Here is a 25012-nt window from a genome sequence, read left to right as displayed (position 1 = left end):
TTTACGCTTGTTGTTTTGCAAAAAGGAAACTTTAGTTACACCACGGTGTGCTAGAACACGGCTGAATATGTTGCTATTTGGAAAAATTTCTAAGAGTCCTAATTGTTACAACCATACCTATGACACACCCGTCATTTTCCGATTTCTATAAGTATCTAAAATTAGTAGCCTAATATTTGCACCTTGACATCTTTTTGTCGTGTTCAGCCGGAGATTAGGTGTATACGTTAGCACAATTTACGCAATAATAATGTAAAATATGCAAAACTTTCTAACTGCATCCTGAAGATGTTAGGTTTTTTGCATTGCAGCATCTATCGCCAATAGCCATATGTTGACTGCAAAATTAAGCTTGGCGAAAAACAACACGAACTAAAACCTAAATTTCCACACCAGATGAACAGCTTTGAGCGTTGAATTTTCAAATTAAACATGCAATTGCATCAAAATTAATACACCAAGCCACGTTTTCGGTTGTGAACCTAAATAAGAACCGCTTGAGATTAAAACTAAGCGACTGCCACCAACGTGATGTTTTACGCTTGTCCTTCACCTCGAACCAGACTTGACCAGGGATTTGACATCAAGGCGCCAGTTTCATTCTTCACACCAAAACAGTCGCGTTTTACAAAGTTTCAGGGTGTTTCAATTTATAATGAAAAGGCAGATGACTGATATTGCCTAACTTATCATATTTCGTGATATGTAGGCCTAGCCTAGGCTACACTATAGGCTAACAAAAGAGTTAAACCTGCATGTTGCTTCATTGTATCAAAATGACATTGAACAATGCAATGTTACTAAATATGCATTTTTCTTTACAAAAAACAAGATTATCAGAAATTGTTGGCCCGAAAGAACTTTCGCTTCATCAAATCTGGCCGCCTGGAGAAACGCTTGGACACCCCTGGCCAACGTATAAACAAGGCAAAATGAAACCTTTTATGTTTTATAAAATATTACCACTACGTGGGCTGTTGTCCAAAAATAAAATCTTTCCCCAAAGAAATAAATATTTTTTAACACAATTCTACGTTTGGGGCTCAGAATGTGCGAATTATAACTATTAGTGATGGGGAAACCGGTGTAATTTGAACCTCTGAGGGAATTAAACTTTATAACTTCAAAGCGACATGTCCAATCTTTTTTTGTATTTATGAAAAAGTAACGATATACTGAGGCTACAGACTCCGAACAAGTAGGCTATTTTCAATCTCTCAAGTGAGATCGCATTTAATGTTTTAGTCATTCATTCTCGATGCCCTTCGCAAATAGGTTGACATACCCATTGTGAACCCAGACGTGAAATCACCAGTGATGTAGCCTACGCGCATACAAAAAATATTGACGCCGTCAGCGCAAACGTTCGAAAAACCATACGCCGTATGCGTCAACGTAACTTGTAAAAAAAGTTGTCAGCGTCAGCGCCTACACTAGCGTAAACGTACGTTAGGCTTTAACGGTTTTATGTGACGTTTGATGTGGAGAACGATTGTTCGTAACAGGCCTAATAATCAAGTATATAGCCTGAGTTTTAAATAATGAAAACTATTAATACTACAAAAAGTGCTCAATGCCAAGCAGAAAGCAAAGCAGAGCGAATTAATCAAATATAGTCAGGGCTGGATTTCAGCCGGAACGCCGCTTCGGAAGCTCGATCAAAAAGTTGACTTGTCCGGAACGGCGTTCCGAATACTCAAATATTTTATGCTCTTATAATGCTTTGCTCTGTTCAGAGTATAGCATTAAGATAGTGTTTGTAGTTTGTATCATTGATTTGATCCGTTATTGTGCAACATTGAGGCAGCTTGACTGTCCTAGCGCCACACCTTGACGTTTACACCCCGCTTTTTTATTGAGCCACCTTATTACGTCACAATTAGTTTTTCCTGTATTTTTCCATTTTTATTACTAATTGTTTCCCGCTGTTTAGCAGTTAGCACCGCTCTTAGTCAGGGCCTGATTAAGGCTCACGGGGGCCCGAGGCACAGCTAAGTTTAGGGGCCCCTATTGGCAATCGCTTTCGATGCAGAGCAAGAGTGCTCAACTGTTACTGCAAAATCATTACACAGTTTGAAATTGTTACTCAAAAATAACAAGTGTGCACACACTGGCACAACAACTTTCACTACCTACGCCTACGGTAAGGGAAAGTGCTATAAAGTGGACCGGCTGATAATTTGGACCACTCCTGTTTTTTCTTTCAACGACTGAAGTAAATAATTTCATGGTTTGTGAACAGCTTGAATTAACCTTTCTTAATGACCTAGTTTTTACTATTTCAGAATTCAGATTCAAAGGATTGAGCTGGTTCTTTGTTGTTACCGGTACTAGAGGTTTTGTGTTTTGGGGGTCTGCGCAGTGTTGTACGCGTCATTGAAATAATTTGACGGCGTCAGCGTCAGCGCAAATTGCCTAAAAACTTTACGGCGTAAAGGACTGCGTAAGCTCTTAAAGAAATTGACGGCGTCAGCGTCAGCGCTAATTTCTAGCGCTATTTTTTGCCAGCGTCTCATAAAACGCAAATATTTCAACCAAGTTCAAGCTAACAATAGCTATAAATAAAGAGCAGGTGTTATGTTTTGAGACTGTATTTTAATTAGCTGCTCAGCCTATTAGTTATTTCCTTGCAGAAAAACAAGCATTTCAAAACGGTTGTCTGACAATCTGCTGCGTTTGGAACGCATATTCAGGGGCGCCGAAGCGATTTTTGATTGGAGGGGCAGGAGTATGAAATAAGGGCACTTTTGTTGCTGAAAGGCCAATTTTTTTTTTTAAGTTTTAAGATAAGATATAGCGATAATGCTCATCTATTAGCTCATTATCGAGTAATGATGCAAGTATCAGCTGTACAAAGAACAATGGCACGGAAAGGCATCATGCTATTTTGTAATCATGTAATATAGGCTATAACTTACTGTGATGGAGAATTTTGTGTCTTGAATATTATTTTGAGGCAAAAATAGAACATTATAATTAGGCTAAAAGCGAATAGCATAAATTGTTATATTGCAAAGTGTGCAGTAGCTTACATGACCTTAAAAGGGCACCATTGCTCCCTCTTTCCTCCCCATCCAACGAATTTGAGGGCAGGGGGGCATCTGCTCCCCCTGCTCCACCCCCGGTTCTGGCGCCCCTGCGCATATTGTCCTTTCCAAGTGAAAACATGCGTTCCACACTAGCGCTGGTTGGTATTGGTGTGTTGTATTTCAAAAACAAGTTGAAAACGTTTAGTCGGAAAGGTATCACTGTTCCAAGCGTGCTGTGATAGTTTAGCATGTATAAATCTTTTAACGAGGTCCACTGCACCAACATCGCTCTTTTCAGGGGCATAGAGCTCTTGAAATAAAGTATATTCAACGTCCGCGATGCCATTCATGGATTTTTCGCTTTCTGTCTCTGATCCCTCGTTCTCAATACATGGTGATCACCATTTGGAGAACTTCTTCCGCATGTATTCCAGGGAGCCATTCCAACCAACGCAAAAACTGGTAATTCGGATGAGTCGCGCTGGCCAGAATACATTGTGAAACTCTTATTGTGAAACGAAATTTTTCATGAAAACAAAAAATGACGCTTAGCGCTTGACGCTTAAAATCGGCAAAATAGTTGACGGCGCTATCACTTCCGTCAACTGAAAAATAAATTGACGGCGCTAGCCTCAGCGTCAACAAAAAGTTGACGCCGTCAAATGACGCCGTCAATTTGACGGCGTCAACGTACAACACTGGGTCTGCGATGTTATTTTGCTGGTCTAAACTATGAGAATTTTTCAAATATTGCTACAGTTACAAAAGATTATACAAAAGTAATCTGCAGGAGAGGCATTACTAATGACTATCTGCCAAAATCTTGAAGAAATGTCCACTGTTTAATTCTAAATGACACCAAGCAACATAAGATTATGCTAACTGTAATATGGACCACCTAACTGTTTGGTAATATGGACCAGTGGTCCAGGTTATGGTCAATTGGTAGAAATTTGTTTCTCAGTAATGAAGACAGGCATAGAAATGAAGTTCCATGAGATTTATGCATTTTTTTTCAGACTTTTTAGTGTGCATCATAAAATATATTTGCAACTTGCATTCTTATAGTGATAAAAGCTACTACCAGTAATTTGCATAATCACTTTGATATTATAAACAATTTGATTAAGTTCTGACGACATGTCTAATCATGGAAATTGGATTTAAAATGGATTTGAAAAAGCAGGAATTTACCCCATTAATCCTCTTGTATTTGATGAAAGTGGTTTTCACTCAGCTGAAGTTACTGACAAGCCTCATGAAGTAGACACCTCTCCAAACAATGTATCACTGCTGATAATTGATGATCAAGATATGTCTACTCAAGATGCAATTTCTCGAAACATTTCACCTTTGTCACAAGATGTGGTAAACATTGAGAAAGTGGCAAAAAATTCTATCATGTCAACAGAATTAAATGCTGGAACTTTAAAAACTATAAAGGCTACTGTGCTGACAGGTACGCCACACAAACATAAAATCAAGTTCACAGAAAAAGCTAAACCAGCAAAACAAGTGAGAAAAGGCTTTAACCTTTAGGTCTTCAAAAAAGAGTGTTATATATTCCAAGTAATGCTGCTTCTGCATGCACTTGTCTTGTGACGAGTCCACTGATGAGGATTGGATTCAGTGTTGTCAGTGCAAGAAATTGGCCCATGCAGGTTGTGCTAATATATCAAATGCTCATTTTTACTATTGTGACAACTGTGCCAATGATTAATGATTTGAAACTTGTTTGAGATGACTATCATGAACGTTTCAGACTATTTTTTATTTATTGAGTGTTTGTGTTCTATTTCATGCCATTGAAGTTTGATATATTTACTTTCACATGACAACGGTCCATATTACAGTATGGTGGTGCATATTATGAAACAGGGTGGTCCATTTTAGAAACTGAGTTGATAATATGGACCACTATATAAAAAAATAATAATGTAGTTTTCTTTGTTTGTGTTATGTTTTTTTTTTGTTTCCAACAGAACACTGATCCATGTATTATTGTTGTTAGTTTCTAAATTAGAGATAATACCTTGATTACAAATAGAATTATGTTTTTTTGATTGGAATTGTTTTTGCAAACCAACTAGCCTGTAACTAATCAAATAAAGTTAGTTGCACCCCAATGTTGTGGATCTTTTTAAAAATATTAAGATTTTTTATTTTAAATTGACTTAGATGGTCCAAATTATAGTACTTTCCCTACTAATGTAAAAAAAATGGGGGCCCCCAAAACCAGGGGGCCTGAGGCCTGTGCCTCGTGTGCCTCATGGTTAATCGGGCCCTGCTCTTAGTGTGTCTTTCTCTATTCAGAGTAGCCTTGTGTCTGAGCAGTCGTGGTACCAACTGGAAAGAGTAGCAATAAGAACAGTCTTATTCTGCGATCTGTTGGTCAAGATGCCCACAGAAGTACACCGTGGAAGCTCAGTGCCGTCAAAATCTTGAACCTCAGAACAAAGTCTTTGAGCAATGTCCAGTGTCGAAAGTTTTACGACTTGGCTTCGGCTTCTTATAATTCTTTCAATGCTGGACGGTTAAGTGTTGTCTACAAAAATAGCAGAGAATTGGGTGAATGTGCAGCGGCTGCTGAAGTGCAGTTGTTGAAAATCGGAAGGGTACTGGACACGCGTTGGGTAGCCTCGAGTTTCCGCACAGTTAATGCCGTCTGGAATGATTTTCCAGCACTTGTCGAACATTTCAAAAAGGGAGCTTCTTATTAGCAACATAAGAGATTCTCAGGAACGTGCGAAATATCAAGGACTCTTGTCGAAAATAACATTCACGGATTTCTTGTTGGACTTAGCTTTGATGTACGGTTCCTTGCAAGAGTTATCCGAAGTAAGCTTCGAACTGCAAAACAGAGCATGTACTATTTGGGATGCAGATAACAAAATTAATAATCTTACAAAATTATTTGAAATAAGTAAGAACGAACTAGGGCGACATTATCGCATTGCAATGGATGCTGAAAAAAACTTAAGAGTCCAAAGATGTGGAATTGCATTTATACAATAGCCCGCCAATCAATCCCCGCACCTTCTATCATCACCTGGGAAACTCCATCTAAGATCGCTTGTTGAATTCAACAGATTCGTCGTTTATTATTGCCTGCAAAATACTTGATCCAACTACTTGGCCAGAGGACACAGGGAAAACGAAATCATTGAAGTGGCGAAGAGATTGCGCTTACAGTGGATGAACGCGAAGCTGTGAGGGGACTTCGTGAATAATTATGTAACTACGAAAAAAAGATCCCAGAGTTTTCAAAATTTGATAATGTCACTAAAATCCATTCCAGTTTCATCGGGCGAGTGTGATCGCGGATTTTAATAAATGAACCTCATACTGAGATCTGACCGTGCTTCTCTACACACTGTAACTTTTTCAAGTTTACTCTTTATACGAATGGTCGGTCCTCCAGTGTAAAAGTTTTCACCAGCGAAGTATGTTGGATCCTGGTTGTGCCAGGAACGTAACTCGGCAATTGAGACCCGAAGTCGCCAAAGGTCTTATGGTTTTGAATACGATGAATGTCTTGAAATATTATGGAACTTGTTGTAATTTTTTTATTATTGTTTCCATGAAATATGAATATTTGCATGGAACAAAGTTATATCATCTATATGTAGACTATGATACTTACTTTAGCAACGTTTTAAACACGTAGGTTACATTAAGTGTGTTGTTTTAAAGTCTTATAAGGGCATATTTCTAAATCTCTTCTACGCACCTAGAGCATTTGGAAAGTAAAAAAACTAACGTTCCGGAAGCTAATCTTCTGGAAATCGCGCCACCACTGAATATAGTGATTACTATCTAAACCCTTGACATTGACAGCCTGTTTCACCTAAAAGGAGGATCATCAGAAGGTCTTATTCGAATAGAATGCACTTCCTATTCAGCAAAGCTGGCAAGGTTGGCATTTCACCGATAGATTGAAGGTTGGCTCTCATTTTATCATTGTTGTTGTTTTATTTCATTGCAGACAAAACGTGTCAATGGTGAACGCACGAAAACGACAAAACAAGCGAACACGGCATTGTAATCAATTTGTGATCAAGATGAAGAGCCTGGTGATGTTTCGTATAAACAAATCTGTAAAAAGTGGTCTGAAGTCACCCAGAACATTAGCCTACTAGACTGCTGCCCCAGTTAATGCAACGCTGTATAAAGGAAAACATGTCTTTCTCAATAGGGCGTCAAAAGCGTTGATATTAAAATTAATTTCGGTTTGATTCCGTTTATCTGCAGTTTTGCAGATATCTAACACATGATAGTATTAAGTTTAGGCCAAACTTATTTATTTCAGCACACAGACCACATTACGCAGAACGCTCTTCAACCAAGTTCTTTAAAAAGTGATTATTGGATTACTTGAAAGGAAAGTAAGCTATTTAAAAAATTTGTATGTTTTGACGTAATTTTTTTTGTTTTCGTTTGGTCTTACAGAAAAAAAAGGAAAGCGATTTGTGTTAATATCAATTGGAATTGAAGTTTATGCAAAATAATGTAGCAAATATGTAATAAATCTATATAAGTTTTCAACACTGTTTTATGTCTTATTTTCGTTATTGCAACACAAAATTTGATCTCCTAATGTTGTTTTTAATCAATTTTTAGTAAAAAACTTACATTAGTTTCATAAAAAAAGAAAAAAAAAACTTTCAAAAGGCCAAGCTGATAGAAGTGCTGGCGTTGGTGCAAAATGTCTTTGGCTTTTCGTCTTTGGTTGGTTGGTTTTGAATCTTTATCCTCGGACTGACAAAGCCTTGATTGCTTATTCCTGGTAGTTTCGCATACCTGTAAAGTGTAGAGGTTCTTGACGCAGGGCCGGTTATCGAGATTGGCAGAGTGAAGTTTTTCGATTGTTGACAGGGCCAGAGTTATCAGTTGGCGGTTGCCTAGGGCGGCAAATTATTGGGAGCGGCAAAATATACGAATATATTACATTGATAATGCTGTACGTGAATATAATAATTCACAACAGATATACAGCAATTAATAAATATGTTATCACATCACACATATTTTTAAACAGTGCGACAAGTCATGTATGGCAAGTCATCGCTCCTAGAGTACTTCACGCTTCCTTGGTTTTATAGTCAATGCAGGGCATAAGGCTGATGAAATGATGGAAGCAATCATGAAAATGTTTGAAGAATATTCGTTGGATATTAAAAACTGTCGTGGACAGTCATATGACAACGCTTTCAACATGTCTGGCGTTTACAATGGCTTGCAAGCTAAAGTTGTGGAAAAAATCCACTGGCACACTACTGTCCCTGTTCTGGACATTCTCTCAATCTAGTTGGAGAGCATGCTGCTCAATGTTGCAAGGAGTCTTCAGATTTTTTTTTATATGGGGCAACAGCTTTATAATTTTTTCTCTGCAAGTCCAAAACGCTGGGAAATCTTGCCAAAAGTATTAAAAAGCCCGCCGGAAGCGATTTTAAATAATTAGTTCATAATACAATGACATTCATTGATGTATTCAAACAAACAGTGCAAATAACTTTTTTGTAAGAAATTGAAAATATAAATCGTAGCGCACCATCAAAAAAAATTTGTGGGGGTCAGCAGTTTTCTTATCTTTCTAGGGCAGCACTTAGCCTGATTGTTGAAGTGTTGTTGCCGGGGAATTATTCCATTCACTAAGTGCCGTTGAATGGAGAGCAGTCCTAAAATGCGTTGCTCAAGCGTACACCTCGAAAGTCGAACTTGCGCCGCGTGATCTTGAGCTGGGCGCGTAACCACTGAGCTAACGAGGCGACCAATGTTAATGTGTTGTTTTTGAAATGCATTTTTTAAATAAATAATGGAAACGTTATTTAAACTTACAATTGGTCGGATGATCCTTACATTCTACCCATGCACGGAACGATAAAATTAACGCAAAACTTGGCATATTTTTTTACAATATATTATGCAAAAGTTTGCAAAACAACCCATTTTGAAGGAATTGCAGAAACGTTTTCAAGCGCATCATTGAAACCACAAATTAAGAATAAACCGTTGAAGAAAATATTATCAAGATTTGACAAAACAACAATGTTCAACGATGTTTGCAAACATATTTTTTTTAATTTGGACAATCTAAGAGCAAACATTCATGAAACGATTTCTTATATGGAGTTAGGATTAGACAGATTACCTGAAACATAAAAACTAAACAGACATTGTTGAGATTAATGTTACAATGCTGGAAAATGTCAAATCATACTTTTAAAACGAAAACAGCTCTAACGATCTACTGATTGAAAAAAAAAATCCTTTACAGATGTGCTAGTCTACTCACAGTAAGGAGTTACAAACATTTGAAGAAATTTCTTGCTGTAACTCCATTCTTTTATCGATTAAATGTTGAAATAAGATGATCAACAAAAGCAACGGATGTTCAGTAACAGGTGTTGGCAAGTCAAATGTAATTTTGTTGGTGATAGGGAAAAGCCGCAATTATTTTTTCAAGCTTATTTTTACATAACGAATGGTTTGAATTCTTATCCAAAGAGCAAAGTTGTATTTTTTTCATAGCTTTATCATGCAGCCGATTTTTACTATAATTCAAGGTTAGTTCGAGTTCTTAAATTATTTTACAACTCCTGCTTTAGGTTGAGGTAATCAGTGTTCAATACTTTTATAATTTGATTTTTGTCTTTTTCCATCGGTTTCAATTTGATACCTGGAAACTGATGAAGCTTGGAAATGTATTGCAAATTTTTAAGGCGAAGGTTTATTAAAATCCATTCTAATCGACTGCTTCGAAAATTGATTTTTCAGAAACCAAAGAATTAGCAAAAAGTCTGCAACTCTGTCTGCTAAACAGAATTTAAACAAATAAAACAATGACAAATGCATGATTACGTATGATGTCAACGTGCTTAAATTCTGGGTAATGCTAGTTTAGTCTCAGCGACCCCTAAGCATGACGTTTGTTATTCTTAAAATGTATGCGTCACAAAGTTAAAAACAATAGAAACACATTAAAAACGAAAAAATGACCCAACTGATGAATGAATTCACATTTGCTGCTACAGTAGCACCAACACCATTTCTACCATCGTTACTGCTTGTATAGACACCTTCTGAGACAACTCTTTCTTTGACACTTTCTCTTCTTCTGCTTGCTTTCGTTGTGTGATTCTGGCTTTTGGTTGTGTCAGGTCTAATGTTGGGATCTTTATTTTCAAATACTGGGCTTTCTTTAGGGCAACCAAACCATTTATGACCAATATATTGTGGGTTACCAGCTGATAAACGATTATTATTCATTTGCCATGCGAGTCTTCCTTTTAAAAAGTATACATTTTTGTCCTTGGGATCGGTAAAAACGGCATCCATATTAATTGGAATTTTTTTCAAAGGAGATATATTTTTCGGATAACCAGTCTTGATCATCTTGCGCCTCTGAAAATGAAATAATTGTCAAAACAGTACAAGAATTTTTGTGTGTTTGTTTATACATCAAAGAGAAGCTGTTGTAAACGGTCGGATGACTCAGTTGGTTAAGTCAGTGAAGAGCAACGTGGTCCAGGTGGACCACAAGTGGTCCACAGAGAATTTTCGGTAATCCACGGATAAAATAATTCAAGACACGCACACTTTCGGTAAAGTTATTTCCATATTGTTATGGTATTGTACCAATGCTAAGTTATTAGCAATTTAACTCCGTATTCACTGTGCTTGTGACATATCATTGGCCCCCGAACAATAACAGTTGACCGCATTTATAAAGCATTTAGTGACCGCATTTAAATTTAAGCTCCGAACAGTTGACCGCATTTATAAACATTGGCCCCCGAACAAAACTTTGAACCAAATAAAAATATTGATACAAAAATATGTGAAGAGCTGTTAGACATGAAAGAAAATGTTGAGCTTATGACAAAAATAAAAAGCGTGGTACAGTAAGATTGAATCAAACTTTTACTTGTAATTATGACTTAATGTGTGACAAACATCAAGAACAAGGCAGTCACTGACGTAAAATTTTATGATATTTGGTCAATTGTTACTTATAAATATTTGGTTAAATTTATTGTTTATAAATATGTTGTTTTTCTAAACTTAAGCCACAATTATAAATCTGATATACAAAAAAGATGGTCCACAGAGATTTCTAAAAAAAATTTATGATCCACAGTCACAAAAAGGTTGCTCATCACTGGGTTAAGTGACCGACTTTGTGAATGAAGAAACTATGATATCGTGCAACTATTGGAGTACGCGTTTGGGCAACACATTTCAGGGATAGCTCTCTAACCTCCATTCAATAACATCTAGTGCATGAAATAATTCATTGGCAACAACAAGCGGTAAGTTATTCTGTCAATCTTGGCGACCGACTCTGTGTTAGTGGTTCAAAGCGCTTGCAAGTATGCGAAACTGCCAGGATTAAGTTTTCAAAAAAAGCCGTCTTTGGCTGAAGAAAATTCAATCATATGTATATGCTACATCAGGGGTCACCAAACTACGGCCCGCGGGCCAGAACCGGCCCGCGAACTGATTTCATCCGGCCCGCCACGTGCTGCGGAAATTACAGCTGCACTACAATTCTGTACATGTGCTTCCCTTGGCATTAGCAACCGTCTTTGGCTTTGCCTTTTTGTGTAATAGAGACTTCTTTGTTAAAATTATTCGTTCTTATAGTTCGTTGTTGTATGTTGAATTTGTACATTTTTTCACCAGACAGCCTACATGTTGGTGTTCTGTTTTTATCATTAGGCCACCACAAATGGGGACAGCCTAGGCCAATTTGGAAAGATGTAATCTTTTTTCAAGAGCACGATGCCATGTAGTGTAGCCTATAACAGCAGGGGATAACTTTTCCAGTAACCTTTCGATTTTCATCACAACTTTGCTACTCCACCGCTGACTTTGTTATTTATTGTGCTCAATTCAAGTCAATGGAGATTCTAAATAGTTGTATATCTTTTCGCAATTTGCATCCGGCCGCAGCTGTTAATCTCGCAGCAATCTGGCCCTCAGAGAAAAAAGTTTGGTGACCCCTGGGCTGCATGTTTAGTGGTTCAAAAAAGAGTATCCCGTTAATTAGTGTGCAGTAAACTGACATTTTTCAACTAACCTCTGGCATGGAGTTAGTTGAAAAATCAACTGTAGGCTATGCTTGTTTATTTTAAATTTGCATTAAAAGTTGAATTGACTCAATATTTATTTTTGGTTCAGTATTTTTTATTAAAAATGGATGGAGAATCAGCAGAAGCCCTATTTATGGCATATGCATTTCCCTTTACTACTGTAGAGCATCTAGTTTTATTCAAATAGAAATTATTTGAATAAAGCACTAATGATGCTCTACATTAGTAGAGCGAAATGTATATGCCATAAATAGGGCTCTGCTGATTCTCCATCCATTTTTAATAAAAAAAATACTAATTGGAGTATTGCAGTTTTGGAGTATCTATTTTTAATAAAAAAAATACTGAACTCTAAACTGATACTTGATGGAGAATCGCTGGCCTGCTGCTTCGTAGTCAGGAGATCCCTTATCCTTAATGGAACTCAATATATGTTAACTTATTTTTGGTTGTATGATAAAGGACACCAAACGTGTTTGAAACCATAAAACAATTGGACGCTGTATGGCTGTAGCAACACGTAAGTGAAGATTATAATGATATGATGTGCAAATATGCTATTTTCTAGACTAGAGTAGACAAAGAGAAATCCAAACCAGTGAAAGGCCTACTGTTATTCCCACAGTTGTATTTTTGTAAAACTTTGATCAGAATTTATTAGAATTAGAGTATACTCTATCACCTCATTGTATCTCCAATACTGCGATCCTTTGAAGAAGTAAGTATCTTCATTTACCCCACTCCAAACAAAAGCGCCGTCTATTCCCCCGTTCATTGGTAAACTGAAATCACTAATTGGTCCTGGTGCATTCTTGTCCATCTCATTATCGATGAATGTCCAATAATAATTTCCTGATGAGAACACATTTTTGTTTAGACGTATAAGATAGTTGAATTGTTGTAGCTGCGGTAACGTTTTATTCATAACATACCACCAAAGTAAGGCTACTTCTCTCATAATATACAGACTTGAACCATTTCCTCCTGATCTTGTAACCTATACTCACGCGCGCTGGTTTGACTCTCGGAGTGTGCGCTTGAGCAACGCATTTCAGAACTGCTCTCCATTCTGCGGTACTTAGTGAATAGAATAATTCGCCGTCAACAAGAATTCAACAATTGAAAAACTTCACTCTGCCAATCTCGGTAACCGGCCCTGCGTGAAGAGCCTCTACAAATATGCGAAACTACCAGGAATAACCCATCAAAGCTTTGTCAGTCCGAGGATAAAGATTCAAAACCAAACCACTTTTCAAACTACTGATCACTTTTCATTACAGAATCGACAAACGCAGCTAATCTTTCTCCTGAGCTTTACATTTATAAATGGAGCTTTATCATGGCTTTTTATTTAAAAAAAAAACACCTTTAAACTACATCATTTTTTCCCAAATTTTTATCTGGTTTATATGGGAAGTTTTGATTCATGTTACTATGTATTTTCAACTTTCACTGGATTATATCAATGTTTATTGCACCATTTATCTGTCTGGCAACCTTGATACTGTTGTTTGCATGGAGTTTGCACTATCAAGTACGTTCAGAGGTCTGCAGTCAGATAAACCACTCCAAGCAAAAATACAAAAGTTATGCAAATAAGAAGCAGCATATGTTTTCAAATTTAATATATTTGTTTATACTCAGACCTTACATAATTAATTATTAGTCTGGTTGATTTTCTGCAATAAACCACTTAGGTCTACGTGACCAAACTCGGCTATCGAGTCTAGTTTTTTTAGCACCTCCATTCTAAACTTTTTGAACATTCAATTTTAAAATTGGGTCAAAAAATGCAAACAACTTTTTAGAATTCACAAAACAATTGTGAACAAAGTTAAATCATTTTTTATCATACGTCAACATAAAGTACACGGAAGTTGACTTATTTATTATGACCAACTCAGAAATTTTTTTAAATTTTGAAATGGCAACACTGACCAAATTATTAAAAATTCAAATCGATTTTTCTTGGACTCATATCATATTAGCAGTGGCTTAATGTTAGTAATTCCTACTCATTACTTTGTACTGTACGAGTTCTAAAAAAATGCCTTTAACTTGTAAATAAACTCCAATTTTAATGATATCTTGATTTTATTGTTCTTCAAAATCACACAAAAAAAGTGACTTTACAAGATGACTTGTGATCTTCAAGTTCAAGATCATGCCTATCTCTGACTGCACACCAACTACAGTAATGCTTACAGTTACACAGTTACTTGCTTAAAAAGTGTTGATGGAATTAAATGCATTTTTGTCTTGTTTTAAACTGCGCAGACACATCTTGTTAATCCATAATGTAAGCGTTAAAAACTATGTGTGATTTTAGAATGATATACCAATCATGTAATGCAGAGTTAACCTGTAATCTTCACCATTTTGCTGATTTTCTTTGCAGGGCTCGGCAACTTTATCGATGGCCTACGCTGGAGCAAGATTTGTCTCATCCTCTTTGGACGCGTTGAGTGGAAAAGAAGGAGTGTTGGAATGTGCTTTTGTGCGTTCTGATGTCACAAAAGCAAAGTATTTTTCAACTCTTCTGGTCCTTGGGGTGAGAGCTTTTTGGTTTTGACGTGACGATCAGTTGTCTGTGCTTTCACGTCACCGCGCCCATGATATCTCGTCAGTCGGAGAGCATAAAAATAGTCTGAAAAAAAAAATATTTTGAAATTTCAGACAATACTTTTTTGCAAGTATTTTTGTCAAAAATATTGTTTTCCTAATAAAAAAGTTCAAACTATTACTTTTCTAATATAAACTCTTTTTTGTCTTTTATGAGATCATGATCGCCTATTGGTATATTATGGTATTGCCAGCCTGGTTGAATCATTTTGTTTATACTATTTGGAAAACTATTAATAGATGTTCCAAATTTACTGCGAATATTTTCATTGAAGCTAGATTAATAAAATAAAACAAAAGTTTAGTTTTGCATAATGCAACCTAAAGTAAAAGTGTACTAGAAATCTGATCAAGGCACATGCCTATAGGCTACTCAAGAGAAGACGACCTACATTATTCTACTGGTGCAGTAATTCTTAACCTTTTCCTTCGTTGGCACTAGAGAAATCACAAACCAGCTTTCGCACCCCCTTTTCAGAATAGCTGAAAAATAAAAGTCACCTACAACCGAAATTGTTGGCCCGCCCCACGGTGAGCAAGTAGGTTTACAAAATAGGTTTCGTCATCATAACTAAGCCAAATTATTTAACGTACACTGGGAACCGATCTCGCATCAGTTAGAGCTGTGTCAGCGTGTGTCCCAGATTAAAAACCCTGGGAACCCCTGTAGGCCTACTTGTGTTTTATGAAGCTTGTTTAACTTTGATCGAGGTTTTGTTTTGCAGCCGAATGGAATCAAAACGAACCTTGGTCTCGGTCCCTTGTCAGCATATGAACAAACCTTGGTGCAAAAGTGTGTGCCCGAACTACAGAAATCAATACAGAAGGGAGAAGATTTTGCTGCTAAATTCAATTAGGGAAACCTATCGAAGGAATGTCCACTTCTTGAATTCACTGTCCAATTTTTTACTCTGAAACTTTTTGACATAGAATTATTTCCTTTCCTATTTTTCATCAGATGGGCAATAAAGAAGCTTCATGTCGATTTACGTTTGTTGTTTTGCAAAAAGTAAACTTTAGTTACACCACGGTCTACTAGAACACGGCCGAATATTCTGCTATTTGGGAAATTTCTAAGAGTCCTAATTGTTACAACCATAGCTATGACACACCTGTCATTTTCCCATTTCTAGAAGTTTCTAAAGTTAGTACCGTAGTCTAATATTTGCACTTTGACATTTTTTTGTAGTGTTCATCCGGAGATTAGGTGTATGCGTTAGCACAATTTACGCGATAATAATGTAAAATATGCAAAATTTTCCAACTGCATCCTGAAGATGTTAGGTTTTTTGCATTGCAGCATCTATCGCCAATAGCCATATTTTACCTGCAAAAGTAAACTTGGCGAAAAACAACACGAACTAAAATCTAAATTTCCACACCAGATGAACAGCTTGTAACGTTAAATTTTCAAATTAAACATGCAATTGCACCAAAATTAATACACCAAACCACGTTTTCGGTTGTGAACCTAAATAAGAACCGCTTGAGATTAAAACTAAGCGACTGCCACCAACGTGATGTTTTACGCTTGTCCATCACTTCGAACCAGACTTGACCAGGGATTTGAAATCAAGACGCCAGTTTCATCCTTCACATCAACACAGTTGTGCTTTATAAAGTTTCAGGATGCTTCAATTTATAATGGAAAGGCAGATGACTGATATTGCCTAACTTATCATATCCAGTGGTAAGTTATGTAGGCCTAGCCTAAGCTACACTATAACAAAAGAGTTAAACCGGCATGTTGCTTTGTTGTATCAAAATGACATTGAATAACACAATGTTACTAAATATGCATTTTTTTTTTTGCACAAAACAAGATTATCAGAAATTATTGGGCGGAGGGAACCTTCGTATTATCAAATCTGGCCCTCCTGGAGAATGGACAACCCTGGCCAACATATAAACAAGGCGAAATGAAACCTTTTTTGTTTTAGAAAATTATAAAATATTACTAGTAGGCTACGAGGGTTGTTGTCTAAAAATAAAACCTTTTTCCAAAAAAATTAACACAATTCTCAGAATGTGAAAATTGTAACCATTAGTGATGGGAAAACCGGTGTAATTTGAACCTCTGGGGGAATTAAACCCTATAACTTCAAAGCGACAAGTCCAATCTTCTTATGAGAATGTAACGATATACTGAATGCCACAGACGCCGAAGATATATTTTCAATCCCTCAAATGTGAGATGGCATTCAATGTTTTAGTTATTCACTCTCAATGCCCTTCGCAAATAGGTTGACCAACCCCTTGTGTACCCAACCTAAAACTACGACTATTCATGAAATCTCTGTCCACATCATAAACACAAAATTCCGAGTCATTTGTTCCGTGGGAGCTGCAACAAACGGCGTTTGTCGCCCCTCCAGCAATCATGCCCATTCCGATTCTTGGTGTTACAAATGAACGCAAGCTTCTTGGACGGTTCTTTTTTTTCTTTTATCCAGAAGTTGATGGTGAGACGAAACCAATCTTTTGAATTGGAGGAGGAACTACACAACAGTTTGCTACTGTAAATGCACTTCCTATTCAGCAAACCTGGCAAGGTTGGCATTTCTCTGATCGATCGAAGGTTGGCTCTCATTTTATCATTGTTGTTGTTTTATTTCATTGCAGACAAAACGTGTCAATGGTGAACGCACGAAAACGACAAAACAAGCGAACACTGCATTGTAATCAAGATGAAGATCCTGGTGATGTTTCGTATAAACAAATCTGTAAAAAGTGGTCTGAAGTCACCCAGAACATTACTAGACTGCTGCCCCAGTTAATGCAACGCTGTATAAAGGAAAACATGTCTTTCTCAATAAGGCGTCAAAAGCGTTGATACTAAAATTAATTTCGGTTTGATTCCGTTTATCGGCAGTTTTGCAGATATCTAACACATGATAGTATTAATTATTTCAGCACACAGACCACATTACGCAGAACGCTCTTCAACCAAGTTCTTTAAAAAGTGATTATTGGATTACTTGAAAGGAAAGTAAGCTATTTAAAAAATTTGTATGTTTTGACGTAATTTTTTTTGTTTTCGTTTGGTCTTACAGAAAAAAAAGGAAAGCGATTTGTGTTAATATCAATTGGAATTGAAGTTTATGCAAAATAATGTAGCAAATATGTAATAAATCTATATAAGTTTTCAACACTGTTTTATGTCTTATTTTCGTTATTGCAACACAAAATTTAATCTCCTAATGTTGTTTTTAATCAATTTTTAGTAAAAAACTTACATTAGTTTCATAAAAAAAGAAAAAAAAACTTTTAAAAGGCCAAGCTGATAGAAGTGCTGGCGTTGGTGCAAAATGTCTTTGGCTTTTCGTCTTTGGTTGGTTTTGAATCTTTATCCTCGGACTGACAAAGCCTTGATTGCTTATTCCTTGTAGTTTCGTATACCTGTAAAGTGTAGAGGTTCTTGACGCAGGGCCGGTTACCGAGATTGGCAGAGTGAAGTTTTCCGATTGTTGACAGGGCCGGAGTTATTAGTAGGCAGAGTAGGCAGTTGCCGAGGGCGGCAAATTATTGGGGGCAGCAAAATATACGAATATATTACATTGATAATGCTGTACGTGAATATAGTAATTCACAACAGATATATAGCAATTAATAAACATGTTATCACATCACACATATTTTTAAACAGTGCGACAAGTCATGTATGGCAAGTCATCGCCCCTAGAGTACTTCACGCTTCCTTGGTTTTATAGCCAATGCATGGCATAAGGCTGATGAAATGATGGAAGCAATCATGAAAACGTTTGAAGAATATTCGTTGGATATTGAAAACTGTCGTGGACAGTCATATGACAACGCTTCCAACATGTCTGGCGTTTACAATGGCTTGCAAGCTAAAGTTGTGGAAAAAATCCACTGGCACACTACTGTCCCTGTTCTGGACATTCTCTCAATCTAGTTGGAGAGCATGCTGCTCAATGTTGCAAGGAGTCTTCAGATTTTTTTTATATGGGGCAGCAGCTTTATAATTTTTTCTCTGCAAGTCCAAAACGCTGGAAAATCTTGCCAAAAGTATTAAAAAGCCCGCCGGAAGCGATTTTAAATAATTAGTTCATAATACAATGACATTCATTGATGTATTCAAACAAACAGTGCAAATAACTTTTTTGTAAAAAATTGAAAATATAAATCGTAGCGCACCATCAAAAAAAATTTGTGGGGGTCAGCAGTTTTTTTATCTTTCTAGGGCAGCACTTAGCCTGATTGTTGAAGTGTTGTTGCCGGGGAATTATTCCATTCACTAAGTGCCGTTGAATGGAGAGCAGTCCTAAAATGCGTTGCTCAACGTACGCCTCGAAAGTCGAACTTGCGCCGCGTGATCTTGAGCTGGGCGCGTAACCACTGAGCTAACGGGGCGACCAATGTTAATGTGTTGTTTTTGAAATGCATTTTTTAAATAAATAATGGAAACGTTATTTAAACTTACAATTGGTCGGATGATCCTTACATTCTACCCATGCACGGAACGATAAAATTAACGCAAAACTTGGCATATTGTTTTACAATATATTATGCAAAAGTTTGCAAAACAACCCATTTTGAAGGAATTGCAGAAACGTTTTCAAGCGCATCATTGAAACCACAAATTAAGAATAAACCGTTGAAGAAAATATTATCAAGATTCGACAAAACAACAATGTTCAACGATGTTTGCAAACATATTTTTTTTAATTTGGACAATCTAAGAGCAAACATTCATGAAACGATTTCTTATATGGAGTTAGGATTAGACAGATTACCCGAAACCTAAAAACTAAACAGACATTGTTGAGATTAATGTTACAATGCTGGAAAATGTCAAATCATACTTTTAAAACGAAAACAGCTCTAACGATCTACTGATTGAAAAAAAAATCCTTTACAGATGTGCTAGTTTACTCACAGTAAGGAGTTACAAACATTTGAAGAAATTTCTTGCTGTAACTCCATTCTTTTATCGATTAAATGTTGAAATAAGATGATCAACAAAAGCAACGGATGTTCAGAAACAGGTGTTGGCAAGTCAAATGTAATTTTGTTGGTGATAGGGAAAAGCCGCAATTATTTTTTCAAGCTTATTTTTACATAACGAATGGTTTGAATTCTTATCCAAAGAGCAAAGTTGTATTTTTTTCATAGCTTTATCATGCAGCCGATTTTTACTATAATTCAAGGTTAGTTCGACTTCTTAAATTATTTTACAACTCCTGCTTTAGGTTGAGGTAATCAGTGTTCAATACTTTTATAATTTGATTTTTGTCTTTTTCCTCGGTTTCAATTTGGTACCTGGAAACTGATGAAGTTTGGAAATGTATTGCAAATTTTTAAGGCGAAGGTTTATTAAAATCCATTCTAATCGACTGCTTCGAAAATTGATTTTTCAGAAACCAAAGAATTAGCAAAAAGTTTGCAACTCTGTCTGCTAAACAGAATTTAAACAAATAAAACAATGACAAATGGATGATTACGTATGATGTCAACGTGCTTAAATTCTGGGTAATGCTAGTTTAGTCTCAGCGACCCCTAAGCATGACGTTTGTTATTCTTAAAATGTATGCGTCACAAAGTTAAAAACAATAGAAACACATTAAAAACGAAAAAATGACCCAACTGATGAATGAATTCACATTTGCTGCTACAGTAGCACCAACACCATTTCTACCATCGTTACTGCTTGTATAGACACCTTCTGAGACAACTCTTTCTTTGACACTTTCTCTTCTTCTGCTTGCTTTCGTTGTGTGATTCTGGCTTTTGGTTGTGTCAGGTCTAATGTTGGGATCTTTATTTTCAAATACTGGGCTTTCTTTAGGGCAACCAAACCATTTATGACCAATATATTGTGGGTTACCAGCTGATAAACGATTATTATTCATTTGCCATGCAAGTCTTCCTTTTAAAAAGTATACATTTTTGTCCTTGGGATCGGTAAAAACGGCATCCATATTAATTGGAATTTTTTTCAAAGGAGATATATTTTTCGGATAACCAGTTTTGATCATCTTGCGCCTCTGAAATTAAATAATTGTCAAAACATTACAAGAATTATTGTGTGTTTGTTTATACATCAAAGAGAAGCTGTTGTAAACGGTCAAATGACTCAGTTGGTTAAGTGACCGACTTTGTGAATGAAGAAACTATGATATCGTGCAACTATTGGAGTACGCGTTGGAGCAACGCATTTCAGGGATAGCTCTCTAACCTCCATTCAATAACATCTAGTGCATGAAATAATTCATTGGCAACAACAAGCGGTAAGTTATTCTGTCTATCTTGGTGACTGACCCGTGTTAGTAGTTCAAAGCGCTTGCAAGTATGCGAAACTGCCAGGATTAAATTTTCAAAAAAAGCCGTCTTTGGCTGAAACAAATTCAATCATATGTATAGGCTACATCAGGAGTCACCAAACTACGGCCCGCGGGCCATAACCGGCCCGCGAACTGATTTCATCCGGCCCGCCACGTGCTGCGGAAATTACAGCTGCACTACAATTCTGTACATGTGCTTCCCTTGGCATTAGCAACCGTCTTTGGCTTTGCCTTTTTGTGTAGTAGAGACTTCTTTGTTAAAATTATTCGTTCTTATAGTTCGTTGTTGTATGTTGAATTTGTACATTTTTCCACCAGGCAGCCTAGCCTACATGTTGGTGTTCTGTTTTTATCATTAGGCCACCACAAATGTGGACAGCCTAGGCCAATTTGGAAAGATGTAATCTTTTTTCAAGAGCACGCCGCCATGTAGTGTAGCCTATAACAGCAGGGGATAACTTTTCCAGTAACCTTTCGATTTTCATCACAACTTTGCTACTCCACCGTTGACTTTGTTATTTATTGTGCTCAATTCAAGTCAATGGAGATTCTAAATAGTTGTAGGCTATATCTTTTCGCAATTTGCATCCGGCCCGCAGCTGTTAATCTCGCAGCAATCTGGCCCTCAGAGAAAAAAGTTTGATGAACCCTGGGCTACATGTTTAGTGGTTCAAAAAAGAGTATCCCGTTAATTAATGTGCAGTAAACTGACATTTTTCAACTAACCTCTGGCATGGAGTTAGTTGAAAAATCAACTGTAGGCTATGCTTGTTTATTTTAAATTTGCATTAAAGGTTGAATTGACTCAATATTTATTTTTGGTTCAGTATTTTTTATTAAAAATGGATGGAGAATCAGCAGAGCCCTATTTATGGCATATGCATTTCCCGGTGTCCGACGTTTTCTTCGTAAACAGTTTTTCGTAAAACAATTGTTCGTAAGCAATTCTTCGTAAAAGCAATTCTTCGTAAAGCAATTCTTCGTAAAGCAATTCTTCGGGCATGCAATTGACCGTAATACTAATTGTTCGTAAACAAATGTTCATAAAAGTTAGGCTACAGCTTTTTTTTTAAAAAACAGTTACAATTGTTTTCGAACAATCAATTAGGGTAGCCTATATGCTAGAGATGTGCTAATTGTGCTTAAACACATAATTGTGCCACTGAAAGAAATCTGCAGCTCCTTGCCCGTTCAAAGCACTGGTATGCTGACGGCACCTTCAAGACAGTGCCTTCACTGTTTGAACAGCTTTACACAATACACGGACTGACGGAAAACACTTCAGTGCCTCTGGTGTATGCCCTGCTGGGGGACAAAAGGAGAGGGACATACATTCATGGAGTTGTTACCTGCTGTTGCTGTTCCAGAGACAATCATGACTGACTTTGAGATGGCCATGGTCAATGCAGTAAGCAGAGAGTACCCACTTTCAACTCACCGTGGCTGGTTCTTCCATTTGTGCCAGTGCATTTGGAGAAAAACGATGGGAATGTATTACCAGATGTTGCTCAGCCAGTAATTGACTACTTTGAAGACACTTGGGTTGGGCGCCCAGATCGTCGTCAAGGGCGCCGTCCTCCAATGTTTGCAATTCAAATGTGGAACTGCTATGATGGCGTCCTCAGTGGCCTTCCCAAAACTAATAATAGCATTGAAGGATGGCACAGAGGGTTCATGTTCCAGGTATCTGCAAATCATCCAGATATTTGGAAGTTCATATCTGCAATCAAGCGAGAGCAAAACCTAAATGAGGTTCGCATTGAACAGTATGTCAGTGGCTAGGCAGGACCCCCTCCAAAGAAGAAGTACAAGGACAGTGCAGAAAGACTAACTAGAGTCGTCCGAACCTGGCGTCAAGACTTTCAAGATGATGAAATTTGTGATTAGGCTACTTGCGTGGAATTGCATACAATACTTCATACTAAACTTGGCTTGTGGACAATTTGTACGAAGTTACTTAAAGTAGTATTGGTAGTGTAAGCAAAGAATTGCTAAACACAGACAATTGTTGTATTCCAATAAATAACAAAAAATGCGCTTTTTCATTGTGCTTATTTGTTTATGTCTCGTAACTTGGTTATTCAGGAAAATTTGCATTATGCACCTTCATAGGAAATTGCAAGACAAACCTTGCTGTTGCGAAAAATTGTTCACGAACAATTGACCTATCACCTGTTTACGAACAATTCACCTATACGAAGAATTGCTTTACGAAGAATTGCTTTTACGAACAATTGTTTACGAACAATTGTTTTACGAAAAACTGTTTACGAACAATTCACCTATAACCGCATTTCCCTCTACTACTGTAGAGCATCTAGTTTTATTCAAATAGAAATTATTTGAATAAAGCACTAATGATGCTCTACATTAGTAGAGCGAAATGTATATGCCATAAATAGGGCTCTGCTGATTCTCCATCCATTTTTAATAAAAAAAATACTAATTGGAGTGTTGCATTTTTGGAGTATCCATTTTTAATAAAAAAAATACTGAACTCTAAAGTGATACTTGATGGAGAATCGCTGGCCTGCTGCTTCGTAGTCAGGAGATCCCTTATCCTTAATGGAACTCAATATATGTTAACTTATTTTTGGTTGTATGATAAAGGACACCAAACGTGTTTGAAACCATAAAACAACTGGACGCTGTATGGCTGTAGCAACATGTAAGTGAAGATTATAGTGATATGATGTGCAAATATGCTATTTTCTAGACTAGAGTAGACAAAGAGAAATCCAAACCAGTGAAAGGCCTGCTGTTATTCCCACAGTTGTATTTTTGTAAAACTTTGATCAGAATGGATTTGATTTTATTAGAATTAGAGTATACTCTATCACCTCATCGTATCTCCAATACTGCGATCCTTTGAAGAAGTAAGTATCTTCATTTACCCCACTCCAAACAAAAGCGCCGTCTATTCCCCCGTTCATTGGTAAACTGAAATCACTAATTGGTCCTGGTGCATTCTTGTCCATCTCATTATCGATGAATGTCCAATAATAATTTCCTGATGAGAACACATTTTTGTTTAGACGTATAAGATAGTTGAATTGTTTCAGCTGCGGTAACGTTTTATTCATAACATACCACCAAAGTAAGGCTACTTCTCTCATAATATACAGACTTGAACCATTTCCTCCTGATCTTGTAACCTATACTCACGCGCGCTGGTTCGACTCTCGGAGTGTGCGCTTGAGCAACGCATTTCAGAACTGCTCTCCATTCTGCGGTACTTAGTGAATAGAATAATTCGCCGTCAACAAAAATTCAACAATTGAAAAACTTCACTTTGTCAATCTCGGTAACCGGCCCTGCATCAAGAGCCTCTACAAGTATGCGAAACTACCAGGAATAACCAATCAAAGCTTTGTCAGTCCGAGGATAAAGATTCAAAACCAAACCACTTTTCAAACTACTGATCACTTTTCATTACAAAATCGACAAACGCAGCTAATCTTTCTCCTGAGCTTTACATTTATACATTGAGGTTTATAGGTTCAACCATGCTAGCTTGGTAGCCTACCCTGGCAGGAATAAGATTGGTACTATAATTTAATTACTTGTCAACTTACATTTTGTCAGGCATCGCTATGTTTTTATTGAAGGATATTTGATGCAATCGATTCAAACTTTGTTATAGGCTAGAAAAGTAAACAATTTACCTGAAAATATTCTTGTTTTTGAACGAAATGAGTAAACTGCATCAACCTTTTTGTTTGGATAACCAATCCAAAATTGTCCAACAGTAGCCATTTTGAGACGCTGACCACTGAGGAGAAATCGCCAAAACTTGTTCTCCTTTTAGAAAAAACAGCGTTATAGGCTACCGGTGTTGTAAATGTTGCAATTGATTTAGACATGTGCTGTAGCTGACAACCATCCATGTAGTTTTCTGTTAAACTTGCAAGCACAACCAACAGAAAAGCACAGCTTTGTAATTAATTGATAGCAGTATGGT

At 36.9% G+C, this 25012-nt stretch overlaps 2 protein-coding genes across 2 annotated transcripts in view; one reads left to right on the top strand and one right to left on the bottom strand.

The window, feature by feature from the left end:
* Positions 1 to 9151: 9151 nt before the first annotated feature.
* Positions 9152 to 25012, bottom strand: part of LOC145772565 (neutrophil collagenase-like) — a 28976-nt gene continuing 13115 nt past the window's right edge. The window contains exons 8-14 of the mRNA XM_082584428.1: positions 24717 to 24852; positions 23892 to 24061; positions 20328 to 20754; positions 15493 to 15552; positions 12807 to 12976; positions 10085 to 10433; positions 9152 to 9180 (exon numbers count right to left, since the gene is read on the bottom strand). Of these exons, the coding sequence (XP_082440554.1) occupies positions 9152 to 9180; positions 10085 to 10433; positions 12807 to 12976; positions 15493 to 15552; positions 20328 to 20754; positions 23892 to 24061; positions 24717 to 24852 (1341 nt within the window). The remainder of the gene's footprint in view (positions 9181 to 10084; positions 10434 to 12806; positions 12977 to 15492; positions 15553 to 20327; positions 20755 to 23891; positions 24062 to 24716; positions 24853 to 25012) is intronic.
* On the top strand, positions 14527 to 15731 carry LOC145771668 (malate dehydrogenase, mitochondrial-like). The gene is made up of 2 exons (XM_082583399.1): positions 14527 to 14675; positions 15472 to 15731. Exons 1-2 carry the CDS (start codon positions 14541 to 14543, stop codon positions 15601 to 15603), a joined length of 267 nt encoding a protein of 88 aa, XP_082439525.1. The 5' UTR covers positions 14527 to 14540; the 3' UTR covers positions 15604 to 15731.

This window comes from Aplidium turbinatum, chromosome 6 (genome assembly GCF_918807975.1).
Source record: "Aplidium turbinatum chromosome 6, kaAplTurb1.1, whole genome shotgun sequence".
Lineage (NCBI taxonomy): Eukaryota > Metazoa > Chordata > Ascidiacea > Aplousobranchia > Polyclinidae > Aplidium > Aplidium turbinatum.
This window is presented reverse-complemented; position numbering and strand designations above follow the sequence as displayed.